Source organism: Haliotis rubra, unplaced genomic scaffold (assembly GCF_003918875.1).
Source record: "Haliotis rubra isolate DU_JTF1 unplaced genomic scaffold, ASM391887v1 Scf1648, whole genome shotgun sequence".
Lineage (NCBI taxonomy): Eukaryota > Metazoa > Mollusca > Gastropoda > Lepetellida > Haliotidae > Haliotis > Haliotis rubra.
Window position 1 is genome coordinate 59,400 of NW_025765612.1, and position 27,852 is coordinate 87,251.

At 42.7% G+C, this 27,852-nt stretch overlaps 2 protein-coding genes across 3 annotated transcripts; one reads left to right on the top strand and one right to left on the bottom strand.

The window, feature by feature from the left end:
• Window positions 1-1,595: 1,595 nt before the first annotated feature.
• Window positions 1,596-16,210, bottom strand: LOC124271955. 2 transcript variants are annotated; one of them, XM_046707124.1, is made up of 2 exons: window positions 16,116-16,210; window positions 1,596-3,999 (listed from the first exon to the last, which is right to left on the bottom strand). In XM_046707124.1, the coding sequence occupies exon 2, from the start codon at window positions 3,981-3,983 to the stop codon at window positions 3,510-3,512; it is 474 nt and encodes a 157-aa protein (XP_046563080.1). In that variant the 5' UTR covers window positions 3,984-3,999; window positions 16,116-16,210; the 3' UTR covers window positions 1,596-3,509. The 2 variants fall into 2 exon arrangements, with proteins under 2 accessions (XP_046563080.1, XP_046563081.1); XM_046707125.1 differs by lacking the exon at window positions 16,116-16,210 and adding an exon at window positions 7,045-7,109.
• On the top strand, window positions 11,998-26,121 carry LOC124271950. Its single transcript, XM_046707120.1, has 2 exons — window positions 11,998-12,085; window positions 25,188-26,121. The coding sequence occupies exon 2, from the start codon at window positions 25,204-25,206 to the stop codon at window positions 26,119-26,121; it is 918 nt and encodes a 305-aa protein (XP_046563076.1). The 5' UTR covers window positions 11,998-12,085; window positions 25,188-25,203.
• The last annotated feature ends 1,731 nt before the right edge of the window (window positions 26,122-27,852 follow it).

Sequence of the window (27,852 nt, forward strand, 5' to 3'; positions counted from 1 at the left end):
TCACTATGTGTTATGTATATATATGTAGTTACATCGAAGATGAATTTCTCCACAACGTTGGGGAACCAACTGCAAATCTTATGCATATGGGTTGCACGAGGATCAATACATCAAATTGCTGAAAAGCATGTGCAAATATCGTGCATGTGAACAGCAGCGTTTTGGTGTTGAGTTTGTTAAGAATTCGCCAATTTTCACTGAGTTTCACCATTTATTGAACTCATGACAATAATCTTTTCAACGTTACGAATTTGTTTTACAAGACATCAGTTCTTGTGTAAACAGTACCTTTAAATAGTATGGAATATTTTGCAAAATCTAGTTTAGAACAGTTGACTGAAGTAAGTGGCTTCATTTACACTAGTGAGTCTAAACTTTTGATGGGTAGTATATATTACCGCATATGCTGTATTGGGACCCGCCCCACAAAGCGATCTTAGCGCTAAGGTGATCGTAACTCAAATGCTTTAGGGTTGACTTACTGTTATCATCGTAGAGCTAAGATTACAGCAGTTTTCCTTCTCTGTTCCTTTGGTATTTTAATATTTCCCTTAACTGTCAATCTTCCTTTGGGTCTATGTCTGATAGTGGCTTGTGATGCAATTTGTTGAAGTAAATATTCTTAAAGAGGGGTTTTCTGAGTTGTAAGAACATGGCCCCGATCCTTTTCACTTTGTGAATAAATATACTCATGGAAACAAATAGGGGAACACATGAAAGTACAAGTGCTCCTTTATTTTTCCAGGTTTCTTCACAAGTTATGTTTTGCACTGTGCCTGAAAATCTGGAAAATAAAGGAACACTTGTACTTTCATGTTTTCCATTATTTGGTTCCATGAATATATGTTTGAACCAACATCGTTTTGTGGAACGGGGCTTAGTATTGGTTCGCTACCACTATGATAATGCCGGTCTTGTCACTATTAAGCCAGTATTTACCTGACTATGACAGGTATCTTGAAAGGTATAACTGAGAACAATTATTTCTCTTACGACTAGCATTGGTTACTGATCGTCTCGGGTCATGTTCCTGGCTTCAGAAGCGTCAAACTGAACAGCACCAAAGCAAATACCACCACATACTACTCTCCATGATGAGATACAACAAACTCTCATAATTCACGATTTATTTTTATCACATTAGCACATACAAATGCCACTGCATATTATTATATCATACAGCAGTGATGAGGGCAAAAGTCCAATGTTCCATGATAGGGTATTTACAAACCTACTCAGTCAGGTGGAAACAGACCGTCCTGCAAAAGCAACACCGCACATACCTACAATATTCTTATACTATTTGACCGCCTCCATGGCGTAGTTGTTAGAGCGTCCGCCCGGAGAGCGGAAGGTCGCGGGTTCGATCCCCGGCCGCGTCATACCAAAAGTCGTTAAAATATGGTACTTGTTGGTCCTGTCTGGCGCTCGGCAATAATGGGTACAACAAGGACTGGTCGGTTGGAGTCAGTATAATGTGTCTGAGTGGGGTATTCATACTTCACTGCGGCATGCTATCTCAGTGGACTAGCATTCTAAAACCAGCTTAAGTCTGGGCGCACATACACATACACACGCATGCACGTCGTCATATGAGCGAAATATTCACAAGCACGACGTTAAAACCAATTTCACCTCACCTCACCTCACCTCACCTCACCTCACCTCACCTCACGCTATTTAAAACCATTTCCGCATGGACCTGGTCCCCCTAATTGCAGCATAATGGGGCAATATACCTATAGCTGTTTCAGGCGCCTTCAAGCTTCAAGACTGACGTGGGCGTTGATTAAGAAAACCTCTATCTAAGCAAGTAGTGTTCATTAAAGGTTGTCATCGACAACATGTTTCAACATTTGACTAATCCCAAAACCCGTTGTTTTATGTTATGGCACAAGTGTTATGGTCTCAGAATTTCTGCCCACAAGGCGTTCAGTCGCCAGTACATAGGATCATATTCAGGCAACGTTTTATTTTCAAGTCTTCGAGCCATTGGATATTGCTCGATTGTGTCGGTTGAGCATGGCATCAAACGGTCATGTCTGGATGTACCGACGTCCCTTATTTGCATCCAATGTCTGCGTAATTAATGATGTTACAACGCCATGCATTGGCATCCAATGTCAGTACAGTTAAGTGTCGTATAGTGTGGTGTGTTGGTGTGAAATGTCTGCATAATTAATGATGTTACAACGCCATGCCTTGGCATCCAATGTCAGTTCAGTCAAGTGTCGTATAGTGTGATGTGTTGGTGTGAAATGTCTGCATAATTAATGATGTTACAACGCCATGCCTTGGAATCCAATGTCAGTACAGTCAAGTGTCGTATAGTGTGGTGTGTTGGTGTGAAATGTCTGCATAATTAATGATGTTACAACGCCATGCCTTGGCATCCAATGTCAGTACAGTCAAGTGTCGTATAGTGTGGTGTGTTGGTGTGAAATGTCTGCATAATTAATGATGTTACAACACCATGCCTTGGCATCCAATGTCAGTACAGTCAAGTGTCGTATAGTGTGATGTGTTGGTGTGAAATGTCTGCATAATTAATGATGTTACAACGCCATGCCTTGGAATCCAATGTCAGTACAGTCAAGTGTCGTATAGTGTGGTGTGTTGGTGTGAAATATCTGCAAAAATATTTGCTTTGTGATAAAGTATCATGGCGTTCAATGTGAGAACAGTCAAGAGTTTAATAGTATGGTATCATGGTGTGAAATGTCTGCATGGATAGGTGTTTCATAGTAACTTGACTTGGCATCCAAAGTCGGTACACTTAAAATCTTAAAATGTCCTTTAGACTGAGCAGATCTGGGTAGATTTAAAGAAGTTAGTATAAGTAACATGACATCAGAGGTCAGCATAGTTGAGATATCCCTCAAAGTTCAGTATAGAGTTAGGTGTGCTCTCCCCACAACATGATAACTAAAGTCTGTTGACTTGAGCTTTCTCCAGTATCAGTATCTGAAGTGGAATCTTTGGTTAGAAGAAACCTGATTAGCTGCTGATAACACCAATGTATCAGTTAAATGTGACCAGTAAGATCACGCACCCACTGCTTCGCCTCGTTTTCCCCGCTTGTCGGTGAACACAGACATCTAAACATCTGCACGACTTCTTGCCTGCACTCTTCAAACTTGTTCACGTCCCCGCCCTGTTGAAGCCAGTACTGCTTGGCGTACTCGTCCACATACAACTGACCGTTGTTCAGTAAACGAATCAGATCGATGATGCTCCTATCGACGGCAGGACCGGAGTAAAAGTTGTTGGTGTAATAGTCGTACATATAAGTGACCACCATGTCAGAAATCTCTTTGATGGCTGCTCCATAGGCTGTTGCGTTGGCATCAATGTATTGGTCTTCTTCTCGAATATGAGCAACCATCTGGTGGCCGATTGACTGGGTGGTGGCTGCAGGAAGAGGCATGTGATATGCTTTATAAGCTGCTGTGTGTTCTTTATTTTCAAGCAGTTGAGCTGCAGTGCTTCCAATCTTAGCAGCAAACCGGTCAATGATTGTCCCGAAACACCTTCAGGACGTTGTTGTTGATGACATGTTCGCCACGATGCGACGGCTTCTTCTGTTCCCCTTTACTGGTCTTTGGGTCTGATGGCTTTTTGGATTTGTTGGCCAATTCCTTGATGTTAATCTGAGTAGCAGCAGGTTTTGTACCAGCTCCTTTCATGGATTGTGCAGCTCCTCCTTTCCCGGATTTTCCACCTTTACCTTTCATGGCATTCATGACTTCTTTAGGCCCAATGCCCTTCATTACGACCTTTTCAGCAACTTTAAGGTGTGCAGAATCCGGGGCACCTGCTGTCCCATATGTGAGGACATCCAGCACAAGACTCAGAGCTGCATCGGCTCCATTTTCCTTTGCAAGATCATAGGCGCCATGACAGACGGCTGATATAGCTTCAACCGTGTTCTGGAGTGTACCCACGACTGGGAAGATGTCCAGCCATTCTGTCCATACGCTCATGTTTGTTGTAGCTTGTCTGAAAAAAGCAAGGGAACATTGGATGGGCGAGTGAGTGAGTGAGTTAAGTTCATGCCGCACTCAGCAATATTCAAACTATATAGCTGTCTGTAAATAATCGAGTCTGGACCAGACAATCCAGTGATCAACATCATGAACATCGATCTACACAATTTTGATATGATGACATCACGTCATTGTTATCGTGACAAGTGTCAACCAAGTCAGCGAGTCTGACCACCAGATTTCGTTAGTCGCCTCGTCGAACAAGCATGGGTTACTGAAGATCAAATGGGTAATAAATCCTTTCCATTTAAATGTGATTGAGTGAATATGTTTTTAAGAGCTCTTGTAGCAATACCCGAACAACTTCTTCTCAGTAGACACCAGGGAGGGTGTTTCACATATTCGAAGCTGGGAGTTTCCCTCACAGGAGAATCGTCTTAACGACTAGATTTCCTTCCGACCCTTATTGTTGTTTAAGCCATATTCCAGATATATGGCGGCGGTCTGTAAATAATCGAATCTGGACCGGACAATCCAGTGATCAATAGCATGAGGATCAATATACGCATATGGGATACGATGACATCACACTCATTATTATCCTGATATCATCAATTCAACACCAGCAACGTTTTGGGCAACATTTTATTTTTCAAGATAATACTGGACGTGCTCATATTGCTAGGATTCTGACCAGACTGAGTGAGACGCCAGGGCTTTACACGCTGTACCCGTGTGGGGAATCGAACCAGGGTCTTCGACGTGACGAGCGAACGCTTTAACCACTTTGCTACCCCACCGCCTCGTCATAGTCAGAACTCAGCCTTGACACCCTTTAAACACGTCTACTGGAAAACAAGGATAAGTTGGACCGGCGCAGAGAACACGTTTACGAGAAGTAGGCGGTGCACGGCAATGAGCAAACCCATTTGGTTTGTGAAAGGTAGAGCAGATGTGGGCTAGAGCTCGTGCAGTACATGACGATGAAATTGATTCCGTGCGTAGCTGCACACGCCTTGCTCATAAGACTCTCACGTGGTCGGTGTAGCAAGTCGATAATATTCGGAGGTATAGATATATATTTCGAGAGAATTAAACATGTCAAAGTTAGGTTAAGCACGGTCAGATAATACATTCTCAGACCCGAGAGGTGGCATACAAGGTTACTAAGTACATGGAGAAAGAATGTACATCTACGAAACAGGCACTATTAAAAGCTAGCACCTGCCACTGTCGAACTCGAGTTCGCTGAGACAGGCCATGCTCTTCACCCATCGCATTACACTTGATCGCGGACAACCTGGGGCCCCTTCACTCACAATGGCAAGCACCAGTGGGCGGCTCTCATACATGCTAATACGGGTCAATTGTCGAGTCGGTGCTCAACTTATCCTAGTTTGCCAGTAGGACGTCATTGCCAGGTGTGTATGTTTCTATATGTTGACAGTGCCATTCCAGTGCTCGTGGGTTTCACCAAAGTGATAACTGCCTTACACGCTCGTCTCCCTCAGAATAGTGTTAAAAAAATAAATAGAAACATCGAAACAGAAATAATTTCGATAAGAAATCGCGGCCAAAAGTATGGTCGATTGAAAAGTTTGTTAAACTCACTCACCCAACCAGCGACTGAAACTCATTATAACCATTCACTCACTCATATTATGTTGGGGCCGTAAAAAAAGTTGAGATTGGAATTTTTGGAAACCTATGAAAACCTATGAAGAGCGTTACATGTCAATGAGCTGCTCTCCTTCCAGTGAGGGAGGGAGTTTAGTTTTGCGCTGCAATCAGCAATATTCCAGCTATATGGCACCGGTCTGTAAATAATCGAGTCGATGCCAGACAATCCAGGGATCAACAGCATGAGCATCGATCTACGCAATTGGGATACGATGGCATGAGTCAACCAAGGCAGCGAGCCTGGCCACCCGAACCTGTCCTCCCGTCACGCTAAAGACCCGGGTTAGATTCCCCACATGGGTACAATGTGTAAGGCCCATTTCTGGTGTCCCCCGCCGTGATATTGCTGTAATATTGCTAAAAGCGGCATAAAACTATACTCACTCACTACTGAAGAACAGTCCTAACCCGGACCTTCATTGGTCGCTCTTATTTGAAGGTCAGTTCATCACATTACAATGCTATTTAAAACATGCTACTGTTATTGTTGTACCATCTTTACATATTCAAAACCCTGTCACCTGAAAAAAATACTTGTTTCCATTTTATGCATTGTGATATTTAATTATTTACTACACGTTAGATACATGCTGTCAATCGAAGTATCCTAATTGCGTCGATCGATGCTCGTGCTGTTGATCACCGGGTTATCTGGTACAGACTCAATTATTTATAGATCGTCAGTGTATAGCTATAGTAGAGGGACGGTGAGGTAGAGGGACGGTGAGGTAACCTAGTGCTTAAAGCGTTCGCTCAATACGCCGAAGATCCGGTTCGATTCCCCACATGGGTACAATGTGTAAAGGCCATTTCTGGTGTCTACCGCCGTGATATTGCTGGAATATTGCAAAACAACGGCGTAAAACCCAACTCACTCACTCACTGTTAGTCAATCAATGTAAGTATTATTATTGTTAAATGTGATAGTGTGAAACATGTGTCTCAGTTGTCTCCCTTTCCTTTTCTTTTCGCTTTTAATGAATCTGTGATTCTATGTGATATGATTTATACTGTGATAATCATATGTATAATGATAATGTTTACAGGTATTCTCTTCATCTGCTAAAAGCTAAATATTGCTAAAAGCTGCGTAAAACCTAACTCACTCACTCACTCACTTACTATACAGTCTAGACTAGGACCACGTCACGACTCTCTTCTAGTGATGTGTGTGGCGTTAAACAACAAACAAACAAAAACACGAACAAACATAGAACCGTTTTTCAGATGAGCGAAGAAAGGAGACCCGCTTATGCCACAAATAATGCACCCCCTCAAATATGGCAAATATAAACAAAGTGGGGGCACATGTTTACATGTAACAATTGAGTAATTCAGTGACCTGACATATTAGACATCGAAAACTCTAAACACTTACGTGTCTGCTGCTCTCAACAAAAGGTCCCGCGACTGATAAAATGTCAAGTCTCAGACTGATTTATTTAACCGATACTGCCCACGCCATCTCTGTTCATACATCCGCGTTTACCTGTCAATCATTAAGTCGCATCGAGTCACAGAAATTAATTTCCTTCCTTGTAAATGTCTGCCATTGTCCTACATCTTTGCATGGAGAGTATCATATTACAGTCGACAATGTAAGTGATAGAGTTTAGTTTTACGCCGCACTCAGCAATATTCCAGCGCAATTGGGAACCGATGTCAACCAACCACCCGATCCCCGTAAGTCGCCTCTTACGACAAGCATGGGTTACTGAAGATCGATTCTAACCCGGATCTTCTCGGGTGATACACATAAGGAGAGTCTTATTGATATCAAAATAAATCAGTCTGTAAACAATCGAGTCTGGACCAGACAAACTAGTGATGAACAACATGAGCATCGATCTACGCAATTGGGATACGATTGGGAGCCCCCGATCCTGTTGGTCGCTTCTTACGACAAGCATGGGTTTCTGAAAACCACTTCTAACCCGGATCTTCACGCGTCCCATTAGCTCTAACTCTCTTCATACCAGTGTATGCTGTCAATAGGGTGGTCACTTGGAGCCTGACCACCCGATCCCGTTAGCATGGGTATCTGAAGACCAGGGTCAAGTAGTTAGGCACGCTGATTTGGTCGGGTGAGTGAGTGAGTATGGTTTTACCCCGACGTGAGCAATATTCCAGCAATATTACGCCGGGGAACACCAGAAATGGGCTATAAACATTGTACCCATGTGGGGAATCGAACTCGGGCTTTCGGCGTGACGACCGAGGGCTTTAACCACTGGGCTACCCTACCGCCACACCTTTCTTACCAAGATGTCAAAGAAGACCATACAGCTCTTGCTCAGAAGTTGTTCCATCAAGCTTACAAAATATATTTTATAGAAATTGGTTTAGTTGTAGATGCGTGGATAACAATTCCACATGTGACACATTAAAGACAACATTCTTCCCTGCTTTGGCTATCGTTTAGTGTTTTTAACTGATAAACATTTGACATGCACTTGCGTGTGTTTGTGACTGGAACCATTTTCAAGAACTCCTAGAATCAAAACTATTTCATAATAATACATAAACACCTGCTCACGGTACAGAAGGAATGGTACCATCGACTTCACTTTAGTAAATATTTCCTATAAACATTAAAACGACTTATTATAACGCTAAAATCAAACTTTGCCAGTGAAGTTGTAAGGAAATGAGACCGATTGACACATGAATCCTCTATTCATATTTGGTGGTCAATAGTACAAAGTATAAGATCACACATGTGCAGAAGGGCAGGTGGGACAAATGTTATGCCATCTTAATGCAATGAAAATGTATAGCTTTAAAGATATGGCTTGTCTTCTAATGTAATCCATAAAATAATTAATCATACATTAGTCGACAAGTCTTTGTGCATTAATAGCTAATTATAATTAATATTCTTATGTCAGATACCCTATATGGTACGATGTGTTGCAGCATAGTGGCAGATATATTTGTGATATTGAAAATTAGGACAAAACTAAGTATAAATATCTTAAAATATCCTGCAAATGTATAGATCCTGGGTGTGACTTTAATTGTTTCTCTTACAAAATAAAAATCTGTAAATTGTGAAAGAATAGTGATGATGATCTGTGTTGTGAAATAAGTAGTTTGGACTGCTTGGTGTTCTTCAATCCAATATTGTTATGCAGATCAGGAGCATGTGGGCCCTTATATTTATTCAACAGGGCAGGTACGTATAAATACTCCCTACGTTCACCAATGGTTTGTAAGATCTTTGGGCTATTGTATCGAATCACAGAGTCGAACCCGTGAATCTCGGGATTGTCTGGTTCGGTTACGGACCGCTGCCTTATAGCTGGAATAGTGAGTGAGTGAGTGAGTTGAGTTTTACGCCGCACTCAGCAATATTCCAGCTATATGGCGGCGGTCTGTAAATAATCGAGTCTGGACCAGACAATCCAGTGATCAACAGCATGAGCATCGATCTGTGCAATGGGGAACCGATGACATGTGTCAACCAAGTCAGCGAGCCTGACCACCCGATCCCCGTTAGTCGCCTTTTACGACAAGCATAGTCGCCTTTTAGAGCAAGCATGGGTTGCTGAAGGGCTATTCTAATAGACCCGGACCTTCACGGGTCAGCTGGAATAGTACAGTGTGCGGCGTTCAACAACAAACAAACAAAAGTAACGATTCCCCAAGTAGAAATGCAGCACTAATGGTAACAATCCTTACCGGAAAGTGAAAGTAGGACAATGAGCCACTGCGGCTATACGCTGTTGCACAGAGCAGGGTTCACTGGATACGGACACTGGACAAGGGGATTAGTCAGTGGGTTGAGGAAGGAACATCTCAGGATATGACACTGCAGGAGTTCCAGTTGCGCTATCTGCTCGAATGTGGAGTAAACAGGAAGGTCTTCTTCAGCTAGGATGTTAAACTGGTTGTGTAGAAGCAGCCAATAACCACTGACACACTTCTCAGATTTCAATGTGACCTGATCCGGCAAGTAGAGCAAACAGCAGAGCGACGCTCGACTCCGCTGCACTATTTAAATTGGTTTGTTGTCTATCGCCATGCTCAGCTATATGGCGGTGGTCTTGAATAATCAAGTTGCGACCAGACAATCAAGTGATCAACAGCATGCTCATCGATCTGCGCAACTGGGAAACGATGACATTTGTCAACCAAGTCAGCAATTCTGACCACCCGACCCCGTTAGTCGCCTTACGACAGGCATGGGTTATTGAAGACCAATTCTATGTGTCTATGGTCTCGACTACAAGTTGTTCGACTTCCATTTTTATGGAAGCCGTGGTGGCTGAGTGGGTTAGACGGCTGATTTTGTGTGCAGGCGATTAGGTGCCTGACTCCAGGTCAGGTCCTAACTGTAGGTCAAGACTCGATTATTTTCACACACCCGCCATATAGCTTGAATATTGCTGATTGCGGTGTTAAAAACCAACCAACCAACCAGTCCAGACGACAGACTTTGGGTACCCCTCTGTTTATATAGGCCTATAATGACTTCTTTGCTCTTTGGTGCGGTGGGGTTTGCCTAGTGGTTAAAGTGTTCGCTCGTTACTCTGAGGATCCGGGTTCGATTCCCCACATGAGTACAATGGGTGAAGCCCATTTGCTGTGTCGCCCGCCGTGATATTGCTGGAATATTGCTAAAAAGGGCGTAAAACTAAACTCACTCACTCGCGATGTGTGAATGGGCCATTATTACTGTCTCCTGTCTACAGGCCCTATAATGAGGTCTTTGAATTCCAGTATTATTGTTGGTCCATGGGTCATGATTGGCTTGTTTATACATGTGTCCAGTGAAGAGTACAATTCATGGGTGGAAACAGGGTGGAAACAGGGTGGAAACAGTACACCTCTGCATATCGTACAAACCCGTCCAGGACAGACATTAATATACTGCAATAACAAAAAAAATTTACCTTTTGGCAATGAAAATAAGTAACAACATCCGAAGCTAATAAATGGTTCAATAAGATTGCCTATATCCCCTTCAAAAATTGTTCAGATTGTAGGTTTTGGAACATGTACAGACCTATTATTGGGACATGGCGGGGCTTCGGTATGACGAGCGAACGCTTCAACCACTAGGCTACCCCACCGCCCGTCATAATTGGACCATTTGGGACTTGTTTCTTTCAGTACAAGAATCGTTGAGTGAATGACGGCAACAGACCTGCTCAGTTTACCATCATATAAGGCGTGATTGTATTATGCAGCTTTCTATTTTGCAGGGCTCCTCCACTACGCCTTACCCGTAACAGGGCACAAACGTGGGCTGCCAGTTGATTGTGTTATCATATCTCGATAGTGGACTTGATGCTATCAACCACTGGTTTACAAGGCCTAGAATCGATCAATTACACGTAGCCGATACCGCTGGATCATTCTGACTGCAGGCAAAAACCACATTGCTCACACATTCCAGATATGTATTCACACTAGTGTGTGTATGCATGCACACACGCGTGCGCTTGTTACAATATACTGCGCGCGTGTGTGTGTGCATGTGTGCGTGCGTGCTCGCAATGCGGGTGCGTGTTTATGTGTCAAGTGCCTGCAAAGGCATTGAGTTAGTGAGTTTGGTTTAACGCCGCTTTTAGCAATATTCCAGCAATATCAGGCGGTAGGTTTGGGAATATATATAGACCTATTATTGGGTCACTGGTCATGATATTGTGACTGAGTCAGTTTAATTTTACGCCGCTTTTAGCAATATTCCAGCAATATCACGGCGAGGGACACCAAAAATGGGCTTCACACATTGCACCCAGCCACCCAGCCATCCGCCGCCCCTTCAATCAGCAGTCACTTTCAAGAAGATGATTCACTCAACCATGACACATGTAACAGCAGGGTATCCTGGGCGGAATGCAGCATACCCGGACATACAGTTCCCACTAAATCAGATTCCCTGTATTCCAATGTCAGTTTACCGAGAAGCTGCCAATGCAGTGTGCGGCATTAGTTAAGAAGGCGACCCTACAAAGGTGTGGAGTGAGAGTGGGTAACAAGGACGTAGGTTATAGACATCCAGAACGGAGGGTAATGCCCATTGAGAGGTTCGAGCACTGTAATATATAGTGCTTACCTCACCACTTATCATTCCCTGGAAATGGCCACAATGATCACGATATGCTCGCCTGTTTTGCGGAAATCCTTGTGTCACCCCGATCTAGCCTCAGCACACCCACCTCTTATGAAAGTACAATAGACGATAAATATTTCCTTGAGAGAGTTATGTGTGATCTGGAGAATGACAATTGTGTTGTGAATGGCGATCATAAAACCCACACGGGTACTACAGGAGGGGGGTGTGTGTGTGTGTGTGTGTGTGTGTGTGTGTGTGTGTGTGTGTGTGTGTCAAGGACACGTGTAACACTTATAACTCAAATAGCACTGACACTCGCTGCTCAGTACTCAAGATAGTGTGTACGGAGTTACAGGTAAAGTATCTTGCGTAAAGTCAGGTGGGAGGTTTCTAGAAAAGGTAGGCGTTAGCTCATATCCCATTGGTACGGAAGCCTGTTAGGGCCATTCGGTTTTTCGGATACATATTATGTTTTTAGATACTTACGAAGTTGAAATTTCATGAAAATGATCTTGAAATTTCAAGATATAATGTTGAAATTTCAAGATCGTTATCTTAAATTCAATTAACAAAACTCAAAAAAAACCACCAAAAAACGAATGGCCCTAAAGGCTTAGGTAGTGTACATCTTAGTGAGAAGGATTTCCGACCTCCCTTTGTGGGACAACTGAATGTATGTCTTTAGTTGCCATCTGGTAGATATGTACTCTCATGGCTTTTGTTGTTAGTAGTCGATCTTCGTTTGAGTATTTTGAATTTTAACAACGCTTACATTGAAGTGAGTGAGTTTAGTTTTAACCCGCCAGAAATGGGGTCATGTCTGCCTGACTGACTGAGTTTGGTTTTACGCCGCTTTTAGCAATATTCCAGCAATATCACAGCGGGGGACACCAGAAATGGGCTTCACTCATTGTACCCATGTGGGGATTCGAACCCGGGTCTTCGGCGTGACGAGCCAACGCTTTAACCACTAGGCTGCCCCCACCGTCCCACTGACACTGGAAGCCAAGACAAGCAACAGCAACTCAACTAGTGGCGGTGGGGTAGCCTGAGTGGATTTAAAGCATTCGCTCGTCAGGCCGAAAACCGGGTTATTTCCACATGGGTACAATGTCAAAACCATTTCTGAATGTCCCCATCGTGATGTTGCTGGAATAATGCTAAAAGAAACGTAAAAACTAAAACCCACTCACTCACTATAACTCACTTAACTATACTGACACTGAATGCCAAGACAAGACACTTGCCTCTAGACTAACGCTTAGTCCCCTGAATAAATATAATTTGGATAGTAACAAAATAAACCCATTAAACTTGAAAGAGCCCCAGTGAGTTGGCAGATTCATCTAGACTTGCTTGATTTAGGGCTTTTTGCATTGCAGGGAGGGCGAGGCAGAAATGAAAATAATGTGGTTCAGGGACCTTGAGACCGACTCTCATAGCTTGTGTTGCGAGTTGTCGATCTTCGTCTCAGTATTTTGAGGTCTCTCACAGCTCACCCCAACGTTACTAGTAGCTTAGGTAGTTCCAGTGGCCACAATGTACGCCCTTGTCGTACCTGATCCTATAAATTAAACTGTTCAGTCGCGAGGACGCCCAGCAGTTCGGGGATTTGAATTCTCCGAATTAATTCAATGTGTAGAGCCATTGCTGATGTCCTCCGGTATGTGAGTGAGTTTAGTTTTACGCCGCACTCAGCAATATTCCAGCTATATGGCGGCGGTCTGTAAATAATCGAATCTGGACCGGACAAGCCAGTGATCAATAGCATGAGCATCAATATACGCATATGGGATACGATGACATCACAGTCATAATAATCATGATATCATCAATCCAACACTCGTAATGCCAGCAACGTTTTGGGTAACATTTTATTTTTCAAGATAATAATGGACGTGCTCATATTGCAAGGATTCTGACCCGTTTCCTCCAACAGCAAAACATTCATGTCATGGCCAGACTGAGTGTGTGAGTTAGGTTTTAAGCCGCTTTTAGCAATTTCCGAGCAATATCACAGCGGGGGGACGCCAGGGCTTTACACGCTGTACCCGTGTGGGGAATCGAACCCGGGTCTTCGACGTGACGAGCGAACGCTTTAACCACTTTGCTACCCCACCGCCTCGTCATAGCCAGAACGCAGCCTTCACACCCTTTAAACACGTCTACTGGCAAACAAGGATAAGTTGGACCGGCGCAGAGAACACGTTTATTACGGGAAGTAGGCGGTGCACGGCAATGAGCAAACCCATTTGGTTTGTGAAAGGTAGAGCAGATGTAGGCTAGTGTTCGTGCAGTACATGGCGATGAAATTGATTCCGTGCGTAGCTGCACACGCCTTGCTCATAAGACTCTCACGTGGTCGGTGTAGCAAGTCGATAATATTCGGAGGTATAGATATATATTTCGAGAGAATTAAATATGTCAAAGTTAGGTAAGCACGGTCAGATCATACATTCTCAGACCCGAGAGGTGGCATACAATATGTTACTAAGTACATCTACGAAACAGGCACTATTAAAAGATAGCACCTGCCACTGTCGAACTCGGAGTTTGCTGAGACAGGCCACGCGCTTCACCCATCGCATTACACTTGATCGTGGACAACCTGGGGCCCCTTCGCTCACAATGGCAAGCGCCAGTGGGCGGCTCTCATACATGCTAATACGGGTCAATTGTCAAGTCGGTGCTCAACTTATCCTTGTTTGCCAGTAGGACGTCATTGCCAGGTGTGTATGTTTCGATATGTTGACAGTGCCATTCCAGTGCTCGTGGGTTTCACCAAAGTGATAACTGCCTTACACCCTGTTCTTCCTTAGAATAGTGTTCAAATAAATAGAAACATCGAAATAGTAATTATTTTGATAAGAAATCGCGGTCAAAAGTACGGTCGATTGAAAAGTTTGTTAAACTCACTCACCCAACCAGCGACTGAAACTCTCTAAAACCACTCACTCACTCATATTATGCTGGGGCCGTTAAAAAGTTGAGATTGGATAATTCTTGGAAACCTATGAAAACCTATGAAGAGCGTTATGTCAATGAGCGGCTCTCCTTCCAGTGAGGGAGGGAGTTTAGTTTTGCGCTGCAATCAGCAATATTCCAGCTATATGGCACCGGTCTGTAAATAATCGAGTCTGGGCCAGACAATCCAGGGATCAACAGCATCAGCATCGACCTACGCAATTGGGATACGATGGCATGTGTCAACCAAGGCAGCGAGCCTGGCCACCCGAACCTGTCATCCCGTCACGCTTAAGACCCGGGTTAGATTCCCCACATGGGTACAATGTGTAAGGCCCATTTCTGGTGTCCCCCGCCGTGATATTGCTGTAATATTGCTAAAAGCGGCATAAAACTATACTCACTCACTACTGAAGAACAGTCCTAACCCGGACCTTCATTGGTCGCTCTTATTTAAAGGTCAGTTTTCCTATGTCACTTTTCATCACATTACAATGCTATTTAAAACATGCTACTGTTACTGTTGTACCATCTTTTACATATTCAAAACCCTCTCACCTGAAAAAATACTTGTTTCCATTTAATGCATTGCTATATTTAATTATTTCCTACACGTTAGATGCATGCTGTCAGTCGTAGTATCCTAATTGCGTCGATCGATGCTCGTGCTGTTCATCACCGGATTATCTGGTACAGACTCATTTATGAATAGATAGTCACTGTATAGCTATAGTAGAGGGACGGTGAGGTAGAGGGACGGTGAGGTAGCCTAGTGGTTAAAGAGTTCGCTCAATATGCCGAAGATCGGGTTCGATTCCCCATGTAGTACAATGTGTGAAGCCATTTCTGGTTTCTCCCGCCATTGATATTGCTGGAATATTGCAAAACAACGGCGTAAAACCCAACTCACTCACTCACTGTTAGTCAATCAATGTATTTATTATTATTGTTAAATGTGACAGTTTGAAACATGTGTTTCAGTTGTCTCCCTTTCCTTTTCGCTTTTAATGACTCTGTGATTCTATGTGATATGATTTATACTGTGATGATCATATGTATAATGCTAATGTTTACAGGTATTCTCTTCATCTGCTAAAAGCTAAATATTGCTAAAAGCCGCGTAAAACCCAACTCACTCACTCACTTACTCACTCACTATACAGCTTAGACTAGGACCACGTCACGACTCTCTTCTAGTGCTGTGTGTGGCGTTAAACAACAAACAAACAAAAACACGAACAAACAAAGAATCATAGAACCGTTTTTCAGATGAGCGAATAACGGAGACAAGCTTATGGCACGAATAATGCACCTTTCTCAAATATGTCAAATATAAACAAAGTGGGGGCACATATTGACATGTAACACTTGAGTAATTCAGTGACGTGACACATTAGACATCGAAAACTCTAAGTACTTACGTGTCTGCTCTCAACAAAAGGTCCCGCGACTGATAAAATGTAAATTCTCGGACTGATTTATTTATCTGATACTGCCCACGCCATCACGTTTATACATCCGCGTTTACCTGTCAATCATTGAGTCACATGCAGCCACAGAAACCTTGAATTTACTTCCTTGTACATGCCGAAGCCATTGTCCACATGTTTGCATGGAAGTATCATATTACACAGTCGACTCACGCACGAGAGAGTGATAGAGTTTAGTTTTACGCCGCACTCAGCAATATTCCAGCGCAATTGGGAACCAGTGACCTGTGTCAACCAACCACCCGATCCTGCAAGTCGCGTCTTACGACAAGCATGGGTTACTGAATCTTCTCCGGTGATACATAAGGAACAGTTTGTTGATGATAAAATAAATCAGTCTGTAAATAATCGAGTCTGGACCAGACAATCTAGTGATCAACAACATGAGCATAGATCTACGCAATTGGGATACGATTGGGAGCTTCTTACGACAAGCATGGGTTTCTGAAAATCACTTCTAACCCGGATCTTCTCGAGTGATACACATTATTGATGTCAGAATAAATCAGTCTGTAAATAATCGAGTCTGGACCAGACAATCTAGTGATCAACAACATGAGCATCGATCTACGCAATTGGGATACGATTGGGAGCCCCCGATCCTGTTGGTCGCTTCTTACGACAAGCATGGGTTTCTGAAAAACACTTCTAACCCGGATCTTCACGCGTTTCATTATCTCTAACTCTCTTCATACCAGTGTATATATGCTGTAAATAGGGTGGTCACTTGGAGCCTGACCACCCGATCCTGTTAGCATGGGTATCTGAAGACCAGATTCAAGTAGTTAGGTACGCTGATTTGTTCGGGTGAGTGAGTGAGTATGGTTTTACGCCGCCTTGAGCAATATTCCAGCAACGATACGCTGGGGAACATCAAGAAATGGGGACCCGTGAAGATCCGGGGTGAGGAATAGGTCTTCAGCAACCCATGCTTGCCATAAAGGCGATGTATGCTTGTCGTAAAGGCGACTAACGGGATCGAATTGGTCAGGCTCAACTGACTTGGTTGACACATGTCATCGGTTCCCAATTGCGCAGATCAATGCTCATGCTGTTGATCACTGGATTGGCTGGTCCAGACTCGATTAGTTACAGACCGCCCCCATATAGCTGGACTTTTGCTGAGTGCGGCTTAAAACTAAACTCACTCACTCACTCACTTAAAAATGGGCTATAAACACATACCATGTGGAGAATCGAACTCGGGGCCTTCGGCGTGACGAGCGAGGGCTTTAACCACTGGGCTACCCTACCGCCACACCTTTTTTACCAAGATGTCAAAGATGACCATACAGCTCTTGCTCTGAAGTTGTTTCATCAAGCTTACAAAATATATTTTTATAAAAATTAAATGGTTTAGTTGTAGATGCGTGGATAACAATTCCACATGTGACACATTAAAGACAACATTCTTCCTTGCTTTGGATTGTACCATATAGTTTAGTGTTTTTAACTGATTAACATTTGACATGCCCTTACGTGTGTTTGTGACTGGAACCATTTTCAAGAACTCCTAGAATCAAAACTATTTAATAATACTACATAAACACCTGCTGACGGTACAGAAGGAATGGTACCATCGACTTCACTTTAGTAAATATTTCTTATAAACATTAAAACGACTTATTATAACGCTAAAATCAAACTTTGCCAGTGAAGTTGTAAGGATTGACACATGAATCCTTTATTTATATCTCGCGGTCAATAGTACAATGTATAAAAAAGTGGGACAAATGTTATGCCATCTTAATGCAATGAAAATGTATACCATTAAAGATATGGCTTGTCTTCTAATGTAATCTATATAATAATTAATGAAACATTAATCGACAAGTCTTTGTGTATTTATAGCTAAGTATATTTAATATTCTTATGTCAGATACCCTATGAGGCTAAATAGAATATATTTTGGTATGATATGTAGTAGCATAGTGACACACATATTTCTGATATTGAAAGTAGGACAAAACTAAGTATAAATATCTTAAAATATCCTGCAAAGGTATAGGTCCTGGGTGTGACTTGATTGTTTCTCTTACATTATAGAAATCTGTAAATTGTGAAAGAATAGTGATGATGATCTGTGTTGTGAAATAAGTAGTTTGGACTGCTTGGCTGGTGTTCTTCAATCCAATATTGTTATGCAGATCAGGAGCATGTGGGCCCTTGTATTTATTCACCAGGGCAGGTACGTATAAATACTCCCTACGTTCACTCTCCCTCCATCTGACCAATGGTTTGTAAGATCTTTGGGCTATTGTATCGAATCACAGAGTCGAACCCGTGAATCTCTGGATTGTCTGGTCCGGTTACAGACCGCCGCCATATAGCTGGAATAGTACAGTGTGCGGCGTTCAACAACAAACAAACAAAAGTGACGATTCCCCAAGTAGAAATGTAGCACTAATGGGAACAATCCTTACCGGAAAGTGAAAGTAGGACAATGAGCCACTGCGGCTATACACGGGTGCAACCGACAGAGCAGGGTTCACTGGATAGGGGCATTGGACAAGGGGATTAGTCAGTGGGTTGAGGAAGGGAACATCTCAGGATATGATACTGCAGGATTTCTAGATGCGCTATCTGCTCGAATGTGGAGTAAACAGGAAGGTCTTCTTCAGCTAGGATGTTAAACTGGTTGTGTACAAACAGCCAATAACCACTGACACACTTCTCAGATTTCAATGTGACCTGATCCGGCAAGTACAGCAAACAGCAGATCTTGTAGGTCAAGACTCGATTATTTTCACACCCCCGCCATATAGCTTGAATATTGCTGAGTGCGGCGTTAAAAACCAACCAACCAACCAGTCCAGACGACAAAATTGTGGGTGTGGTGTATGGTGGGGTAGCCTAGTGGTTAAGGCGCTACTCTGAGGATCCGGGTTCGATTCCCCACATGAGTACAATGTGTGAAGCCCATTTGCTGTGTCGCCCGCCGTGATATTGCTTGAATATTGCTAAAAAAGGCGTAAAACTAAACTCACTCACTCATGATGTGTGAATGGGCCATTATTACTGTCTCCTGTCTACAGGCCCTATAATAACGTCTTTGAATTCCAGTATTATAATTATTGGGCCCATGGGTCATGATTGGCTTGTTTATACATGTGTCCAGTGAAGAGTACAGTTCATGGGTGGAAACAGGGCGGAAACAGTACACCTCTGCATATCGTACAGACCCGTCCAGGACAGACATAAATATACTGCAATAACATTTTTTTTTTACCTTTTGGCAATGAAAATAAGTAACAACATCCGAAACTAATAAATGGTTCAATAAGATGGCCTATATCCCCTTCAAACATTGTTCAGATTGTAGGTTTTGGAACATGTACAGACCTATTATTGGGACATGGGTCATGAGCGAGTGAGTGGGTTTAATTTTACGCCGCTTTCAGCAATATTCAGCAAAGAAATGGTCTTCACACATTGTACCCATTTGGGGAATCGAACCCGGGTCTTCAGTGTGACGAGCGAACGCTTCAGCCACTAGGCTACCCCACCGCCCGTCATGACTGGACTATTTGGGACTTGTTTCTTTCAGTACAAGATTCGTTGAGAGAATGAAGGCATACCTGCTCAGTTTACCATCATATAAGCCGTGATTGTATTATGCAGCTTTCTATTTTGCAGGGCTCCTCCACTACGCCTTACCCGTAACAGGGCACAAACGTGAGCTGCCAGTTGATTGTGTGTCATCATGTCTCGATAGTGGACTTGATTCTATCAACCACTGGTTTACAAGGCCTAGAATCGATCAGTTACACGTAGCCAATACCGCTGGACCATTCTGACTGCAGGCAAAACACATATTACTCACACATTCCAGATACGTATTCACACTAGTGTGTGTATGCATGCACACACGCGTGCGCTTGTTATAATATACTGCGCGTGTGTGGGTGTGCATGTGTGCGTGCGTGTGCGCAATGTGTGTGCGGGTGCAAGTTTATGTGTCAAGTGCCTGCGAAGGCACTGAGTGAGTGAGTTTGGTTTTACGCCGCTTTTAGCAATATTCCAGCAATATCAGGCGGTAGGTTTGGGGATATGTACAGACCTATTATTGAGTCATTGGTCATGATATTGTGAGTAAGTCCGTTTAATTTAATGAGTCATTTAGCTATATTCCAGCAATATTACGGCGGGGGACACCAGCAATGGGCTTTACACATTGTAGCCATGTGGGGAATCGAACACGGGACTTCGGCGTGACGAACGCATTAACCACTAGACTACCCCACCTCCCGGTGAAGGCATTGAGCGACAGCACCTAACCACCCAGCCACCCAGCCACCCGCCGCCGCTTCAATCATCAGTCACTTTCAAGAATACGATTCACTCAACCATGACACATATAACAGCAGAGTATCCTGGGTGGAGTACAGCATACCCGGACACACAGTTCCCACAAAATCAGATTCCCTGTATTTTAAATAAGTTTACCGAGAAGCCGCAAACGCAGTGTGCAGTATTTGAAAAAAAGTAAGGCCAGAAATGCTTGGAAAATGCTTTTTGGCAATTATTTGATAATGGTTGATATTTCAGATTCAAAACTCATATATAGTCATTCATACCACCTCGACCTAATATGGCATATGCGTAATCACGGTGTACCATTCCCTAATCATAACGATTACTCATAAATTATCGACAAACTTCATGGCAGAAACACTTCTAAGAAACAAACTATGCTGTGACCCACCTGGCAGGCAGACTTCGGCGTGACTCACAATATGACCAGCGTTTTGTAATGCAAGGGCAGTACATGTCAGGGACTGTCCCGAAATATGAAGTGTTAGTATCACAGCTGGTGGAGGACTTTAGCGGATATACACAGGACATTTATTGTATCTTTTATCTCATCTTGCATTTTAGCACACGTCTGTGGGATTTTACGTTCATACAGTTGATAAACTGCACCCCGTATGACCCCCTTATCAAAACTATCCAGTTTGTGTTTCTTATCTGGTTTTGATTTTGACACGACCCCTGAGGTAACTGATGTGTTTACAACTTTCTAAACCTGACTGTCAAATTAAGGGATTTACACATTCTATGGTAAACCCTGTCATAGCTGACGAGAGGTTTCGCCCTTTGTTTCTCCAGTATGAAATACTGGTATAAATTTGAAATTAATTGTTCTGCAGAGATATCAAGTAGCATGTTGCCAGTTCAATGCTCATACACGAAGTGAAACTTCTATGGGTGAACAAGATAATCAATAGGATTTCAATTAAGGTTTTTTGACGTAATTCGTTTGGATATAACTGCTACAAGAGTTCCATCTTTTTCACATAGAGATGTTCATAAAAAAAAACAACTTTTTACAATCATTTATGTAATTTAATTTGTTGAGGCTATATGAATATTTATAGTCTGTATTTCAAAACTACAGTTTGTACTTAGAATATTTACGAATGTTGTTAAAACGTCAAAATTTCCTCCTGAGAAGTCATCCCTCAAGTGCATTTTATCATCTGAGCTTTAATATCCAAATAGGTAGAGTCGTACATGTGTCATATTTGTGCTTTTATCTTGTGTCAGATTCACCATATTGATATTGAAGCCAATAAGCATTTTCCAAGCATTTCGGGCCTTACTTTAGTTAAGAACGCGACCCAACAAAGGTAAGGACAATAGCACTGTCGGGTCGCACTTGAGAGTGGGTAACAAGGACATAAGTTATAGACATCCTGAACGGAGGATAATGCCCATTGAGAGGTTCGAGCACTGTAATATATAGTGCTTACCTCACCACTTATCATTTCTTCGAAATGGCCACAATGATCACGATATGCTCGCCTGTTTCGCGAAAATCCTTGTGTCACCCCGATCTAGCCTCAGCACACCCACCTCTTATGAAAATACAATAGACGATAAACATTTCCTTGAGAGAGTTATGTGTGATCTGGAGAATGACAATTGTGTTGTGACTGGCGATCATAAAACCCACACGGGTATTACAGGAGGGGGGAGGGGGGTAAAGGACAAGTGTAACACTTATAACTCAAATAGCACTGACACTCGCTGCTCAGATAGTGTATACGGAGTTACAGGTAAAGTATCTTGCGTAAAGTCAGGTGGGAGGTTTCTAGAAAAGGTAGGCGTTCGCTCATATCCCATTGGTACGGAAGCCTATTAGGGCCATTCGTTTTTCGGATACATATTATGTTTTTAGATACTTACGAAGTTGAAATTTCATGAAAATGATCTTGAATTTCGAGATATAATGTTGAAATTTCAAGATCGTTATCTTAAATTCAAATGAAGAAAACCCCCCAAAACAAAACAAAAACGAATGGCCCTAAAGGCTTAGGTAGTCTACATGTTAGTGAGAAGGATTTACGACCTCCCTTTGTGGGACAACTGAATGTATGTCTTTAGTTGCCATCAGGTAGATATGTACTCTCATTGCTTTTGTTGTTAGTAGTCGATTTTCATTTCAGTATTTTGAATTTTAACAATACTTACATTGAAGTGAGTGAGTTTAGTTTTAACCCGACAGAAATGGGGCTCATGTGGGGTATCAAACCTGGATGTTCGGCGTGACGAGCGAACGCCTTAACCACTAGACTACCCCCACCGTCCCACTGACACTGGTAGCAAAGACAAGCAACAGTAACTCAACTAAAGTACTGTCGGAAATGCTAGAAAAATGCTTTTTAGCCTTAGTATCTTTAGAAAGGTGATAAATGTATTATGTTGTCAATATATCAACTCACCTTTAGCGTACCTAATTTTTTGTTTCAATTGATTTAACATTCCCACACATATAAAGGGCAGTTTACAGGAGAGAATTTGGTACCAAAACAACAACTTAAGATGTTTTCAGAGTTCAACATCAGAAATCTGAAATGTAGTGTGTAAATTTATGTTAATAATACAGGTGGTGTAAAACTATAAATTAACGTTTTTCTTAAACAAATAAATGTCGAATGTTTGTGTTTCTTTACTTAATTATCGTGTCTTTATTGGAGAAATATTAATATAAATGTTAAGTCTTGATAAATAAGTTTCCCGTCATGCATGCACATCTTTATCACAGCGTCCACTATGGACAACTATTTGCAGACGGTTGTTGCAAAGGTTTATAAGTTTTTTTGTGTTTGAAAAAGACAGATCTAAACCTTTCATTAGTATAGAAATGTGTTGTTACAGAACTTGCAGAGCTGTTGGTATGTCTTACCAACAGGGGCGGTGGGGTAGCCTAGTGGTTAAAGCGTTGGCTCGTCACGCCGAAGGCCCGGGTTCGATTCCCCACATGGGCACAATGTGTTAAGCCCATTTCTGGTGTCCCCCGCCGTGATATTGCTGGAATATTGCTAAAAGCGGCGTAAAACTAAACTCAGTCAGTCAGTCAGTCTTACCAACAAGTTTACAACAAATCAGCCAAGACAGGGACCGCCTCAAAGGCAAAACCGGGACGTAAAACCATCATTGACAACTTTGACAAGGGAGTACTTAGACGGGCGGTCTACAAACTTTAGGAGAATAATAATATATATATTAACTTGATTAAACTGACCGAATTACATCCATATTTTTGGAATGAAATATACTGTTGACATGCAAAAGATTTATTAGATTGCACATTTTACAATCAATCGATAAGATAACACAAGTGATAGGATTCTTTCCAATGTACACTAGTTCGTATGCTTATTTCACAACAAACACACATACACATATGATCCCTTACATAACAAATATGTATACTATACGTACACATATTCAACATTTTGAAGAAAACATCTATTGAGATGACCCCTCGCCCGAGCGTGTGCTCAGGTGTCAATTTCACCTGTCGATATCGTGCATGCTGATGACTTAACACAGGCAGTTAATGTTTGTATCAAATAACGTCACACTACCCCTTATTTTTCTAGGTTTTTGGTATTTTTTTCAGTGAAAACGCATTTTAGGGCATGTCTCAAAATTTATTCCCTCGGTCTACATTAGGTAGATGTTTCTTAAAGTGATATTTGTTATTTAAGTAACTGTAATACCTCTGAATTTGAAATGGAGACAAAAAGCATTTAGTGGTGGAGGGGTAGACTAGAGGTTAAAGCGTTCGCTCGTCAGGCCGAAAACCCGGGTTAGTTTCCCACATGGGTACAATGTGTCAAGCCCATTTCTGGTGTTCCCCGTCGTGATGTTGCTGGAATATTGCTAAAAGAAGCGTAAAAACTAAACCCACTCACTCACTATAACTCACTTAACTATACTGACACTGAATGCCAAGACAAGACACTTTACTCTAGACTAACGCTTAGTCCCTGAATATATATAATTTTGATAGTAACAAATAAACCCTTTAAAATTGAAAGAGCCCCAGTGAGCTGGCAGATTCATCTAGACTTGCTTCATTTAGGGCTTTTGCATTGCAGGGAGGGCGAGGCAGAAATGAAAATAATGTGGTTCAGGGACCTTGAGACAGACTCTCTCATATCTTGTGTTGCGAGTTGTCGATCTTCGTCTCAGTATTTGAGGGCTCTCACAGCTCATCCCAACGTTACTAGTAGCTTAGGCAGTTCCAGTGGCCACAATGTACGCCCTTGTCGTACCTGATCCTATAAATTAAACTGTTCAGTCGCGAGGACGCCCAGCAGTTCAGGGATTTGAATTCTCCGAATTAATTCAATGTGTAGAGCCATTGCTGATGTCCTCCGGCATGTGAGTGAGTTTAGTTTTACGCCGCACACAGCAATATTCCAGCTATATGGCGGCGGTCTGTAAATAATCGAGTCTGGACCAGACAATCCAGTGATCAACAGCATGAGCATCGATCTACACACTTAGAAAACCTGACCACCCGATTCTGTTAGTCGCCGCTTACCACAAGCATGGGTTACTGAAGATAAATTCCAACCCGGATCTGCACGGGACCTCTGGCGTGTCGTTTCCAGGTTTTTGCTAAAAGCTGTGTAGAACCACATTTACTGAAGCCCTTTAAACGTTCTTCGACCACATGGAATAATAACTCCCTTCTTGCTCTTTCAGACAAGTAACAGCAAACATGAGTGTATGGACAGATTGGCTAGACTTTATCCCAGTCGTGGGTACAGTCAAGAACACGGTCGAAGCTGTAACAGCCGTCTGCCATGGAGACTATGACCTTGCGAAGGAGAAAGGAGCCAGTGCCGCTTTGGGTCTTGTGCTGGATGTTTTCACAGGTGGTACCGAACATGCCGCTGGGACTGCCGCCCTCAGACTGGGTGAAAAACTCGCAGTCAAGGGCACTACAGAAAAAGTTGTCGTGAATGCCATGGCTAAAGTCGCGGGCAGAGCTGGTGCGAAAGGAGTTGCTGATCGGGTTCTGATCCACGAATTCGTCAAAAAATCCAACAGACCCAAAGACCCAAAGACCAACGAGGGTGAAAAGAAAACATCTCAACGTGGTGAACATGTCATCAACAACAACGTTCTGAAGGTGTTTCGAACAATGATTGACCGATTTGCTGCTAAGATTGGAAGCACTGCAGCTCAACTGCTTGAAAAAAAAGAACACACAGCAGCTCATCAAGCATATTACGCACCCCTTCCTGAAGCCACCACCCAGTCTATCAGGTACCACATGGTTGCACACATTCCGGAAGAGGACCCATACATTGATGCCAACGCAACAGTCTATGGTATAGCCAGTGGGGCGATATCTGACATGGTGGTCACTTACATGTACGACTATTATGGCAACAACAGCTACAATGCTCCAGTTGTCGATAGGAGCATCACCGAGCTGGTTCATTTACTGAACGAAAGTCACTTGTATGTGGATGAATACGCCAAGCAGTACTGGCTACACCATGGCGGGAGTGAGGCCACGTTTGAGGAGAGCAGACGACAAGTGGTGCAGATGTTCAGACGTCTGTGTACACCGACAAGTGGGGAGAACGAGGCAAAGCAGTGGGTGCGTGATCTTACTGGCCACATTTAAGTACACATCTATTGGATGCCAAGACAAGCTATAGTAAACCTCGCCTATACTGACATTGGATGCCAAGACAAGCTACTGTAACCCTCGCCTATACTGACATTGGATGCCAAGACAAGCTACTGTAACCCTCGCCTATACTGACATTGGCTGCCAAGACAAGCTACTGTAACCCTCACCTATACTGACATTGGTTGCCAGGACAAGGTACTATAACCCTCACCTATACTGACATTGGATGCCAAGACAAAATGCAATAACCCTCGCCTATTCTGACATTGGTTGCCAAGACCAGCTATAGTAACCCTCACCTATACTGACTTTGGATGCCGAGACAAGCTACTGTAACCCTCACCTATACTGACATTAGTTGCCAAGACAAGCTATAGTTACCCTTACCTTTACTGACATTGGATGCTAAGACAAGATGCTTAACATGCAGGTTTACATGCTGAAATATTCAAAGTCTCGCCATGACCTTGAAAATTATGTGAAGGTAACCAAAATCGACTGGGCCATGCGCCTTCCCTGATAAAGCTTGGTGTTAAATATGAAGAAAGTCCAATGAACGGTTCTTGAGGTAGCTTAACATGCAGGTTTACATGCTGAAATATTCAAAGTGTCGCCATGACCTTGAAAATTAAGTGAAGGTCACCAAAATTGACTGGGCCCTGCGCCTTCCCTAGATAAAGCTTGGTATTAAATATGAACAAAATCCAGTCAAGGGTTCTTAAGATAGCTTAACGTGCAGGTAAAACGTTAAAGTTCCCTAGTGACCTTGAAATGAAGGTCAAGGTCACCAAACCTGACTGGCACCTTCCTTTTACTGTGATGAACCTACCTTAAGATATTCCAATTCGTACGTACGGACGGACGGACGGACGGAGCCTAATACTATATCCCCCGCTTCGCGCTAAACGCGCGGCGGGGGATAATAACACATGACATCCATCTGCAAATAGACCAATTAGGATCAGACAACCCAGTGATCTACATTTTGATCAAAGAACCATTAGCTGAGTGAAGCCCTTCCCTGGTGTCCCCCGCCTTGATAATACTCACTCACATTAATTTTATAACGTATGATCACTGGATGGTCTTGGCCAGACTCGATTATTTACAGACCACCGCCATTTAGCTGAAATATTGCTGAATGCGGCGTAAATCTAAACTCACTCACTCACTCACTAGTTAACCTGAACTACTTGACTGACAGTAGTTAGGAACCTGTAAAAACGATGCTTCAAATTTGAACCGATTCTAAACATTCGTATATTTTCATCGGCAAATATCAACGCCATGGCAAATGTTCCGAAATATTTCGGGAAAAAATGCTCGACTCTAGCAGAGAGTGGATTAAACAACCACACAACGAGGTTGGTCAGCTGGACGTGTGCAGCCAATGGAGTGCAATACGGACTTGAGATAGTCCTGGAATTGTATTTCAGACACCCATGCTTCTTTAAGATGGGGGATTTCTAATGTCAGTACACGCAAAGATCTGAGATGGAACAATTCTTCAGCATGCCTTTCTGTAAAAGGCAACAAACATGGTCACACTGACTACATATCACTGGGTAGATCGATGCGTATGATGTCAATCACTGAATCATCTGGTCCAGACCTGGATTATATATGGCCCGCCATCATATAGCTAACGTTAAACATTCAAAGAAACAAATTTCACAAGACCTGATTCAGACATAATTTTAACGGTTGCCAGCAATTTCTCAA

Coding starts and splice junctions, on each gene's coding strand:
- LOC124271950 (XM_046707120.1), top strand. CDS start 25,204: ATGAGTGTATGGACAGATTGGCTAGACTTTATCCCAGTCGTGGGTACA.
- LOC124271955 (XM_046707124.1), bottom strand. CDS start 3,983: ATGAGCGTATGGACAGAATGGCTGGACATCTTCCCAGTCGTGGGTACA.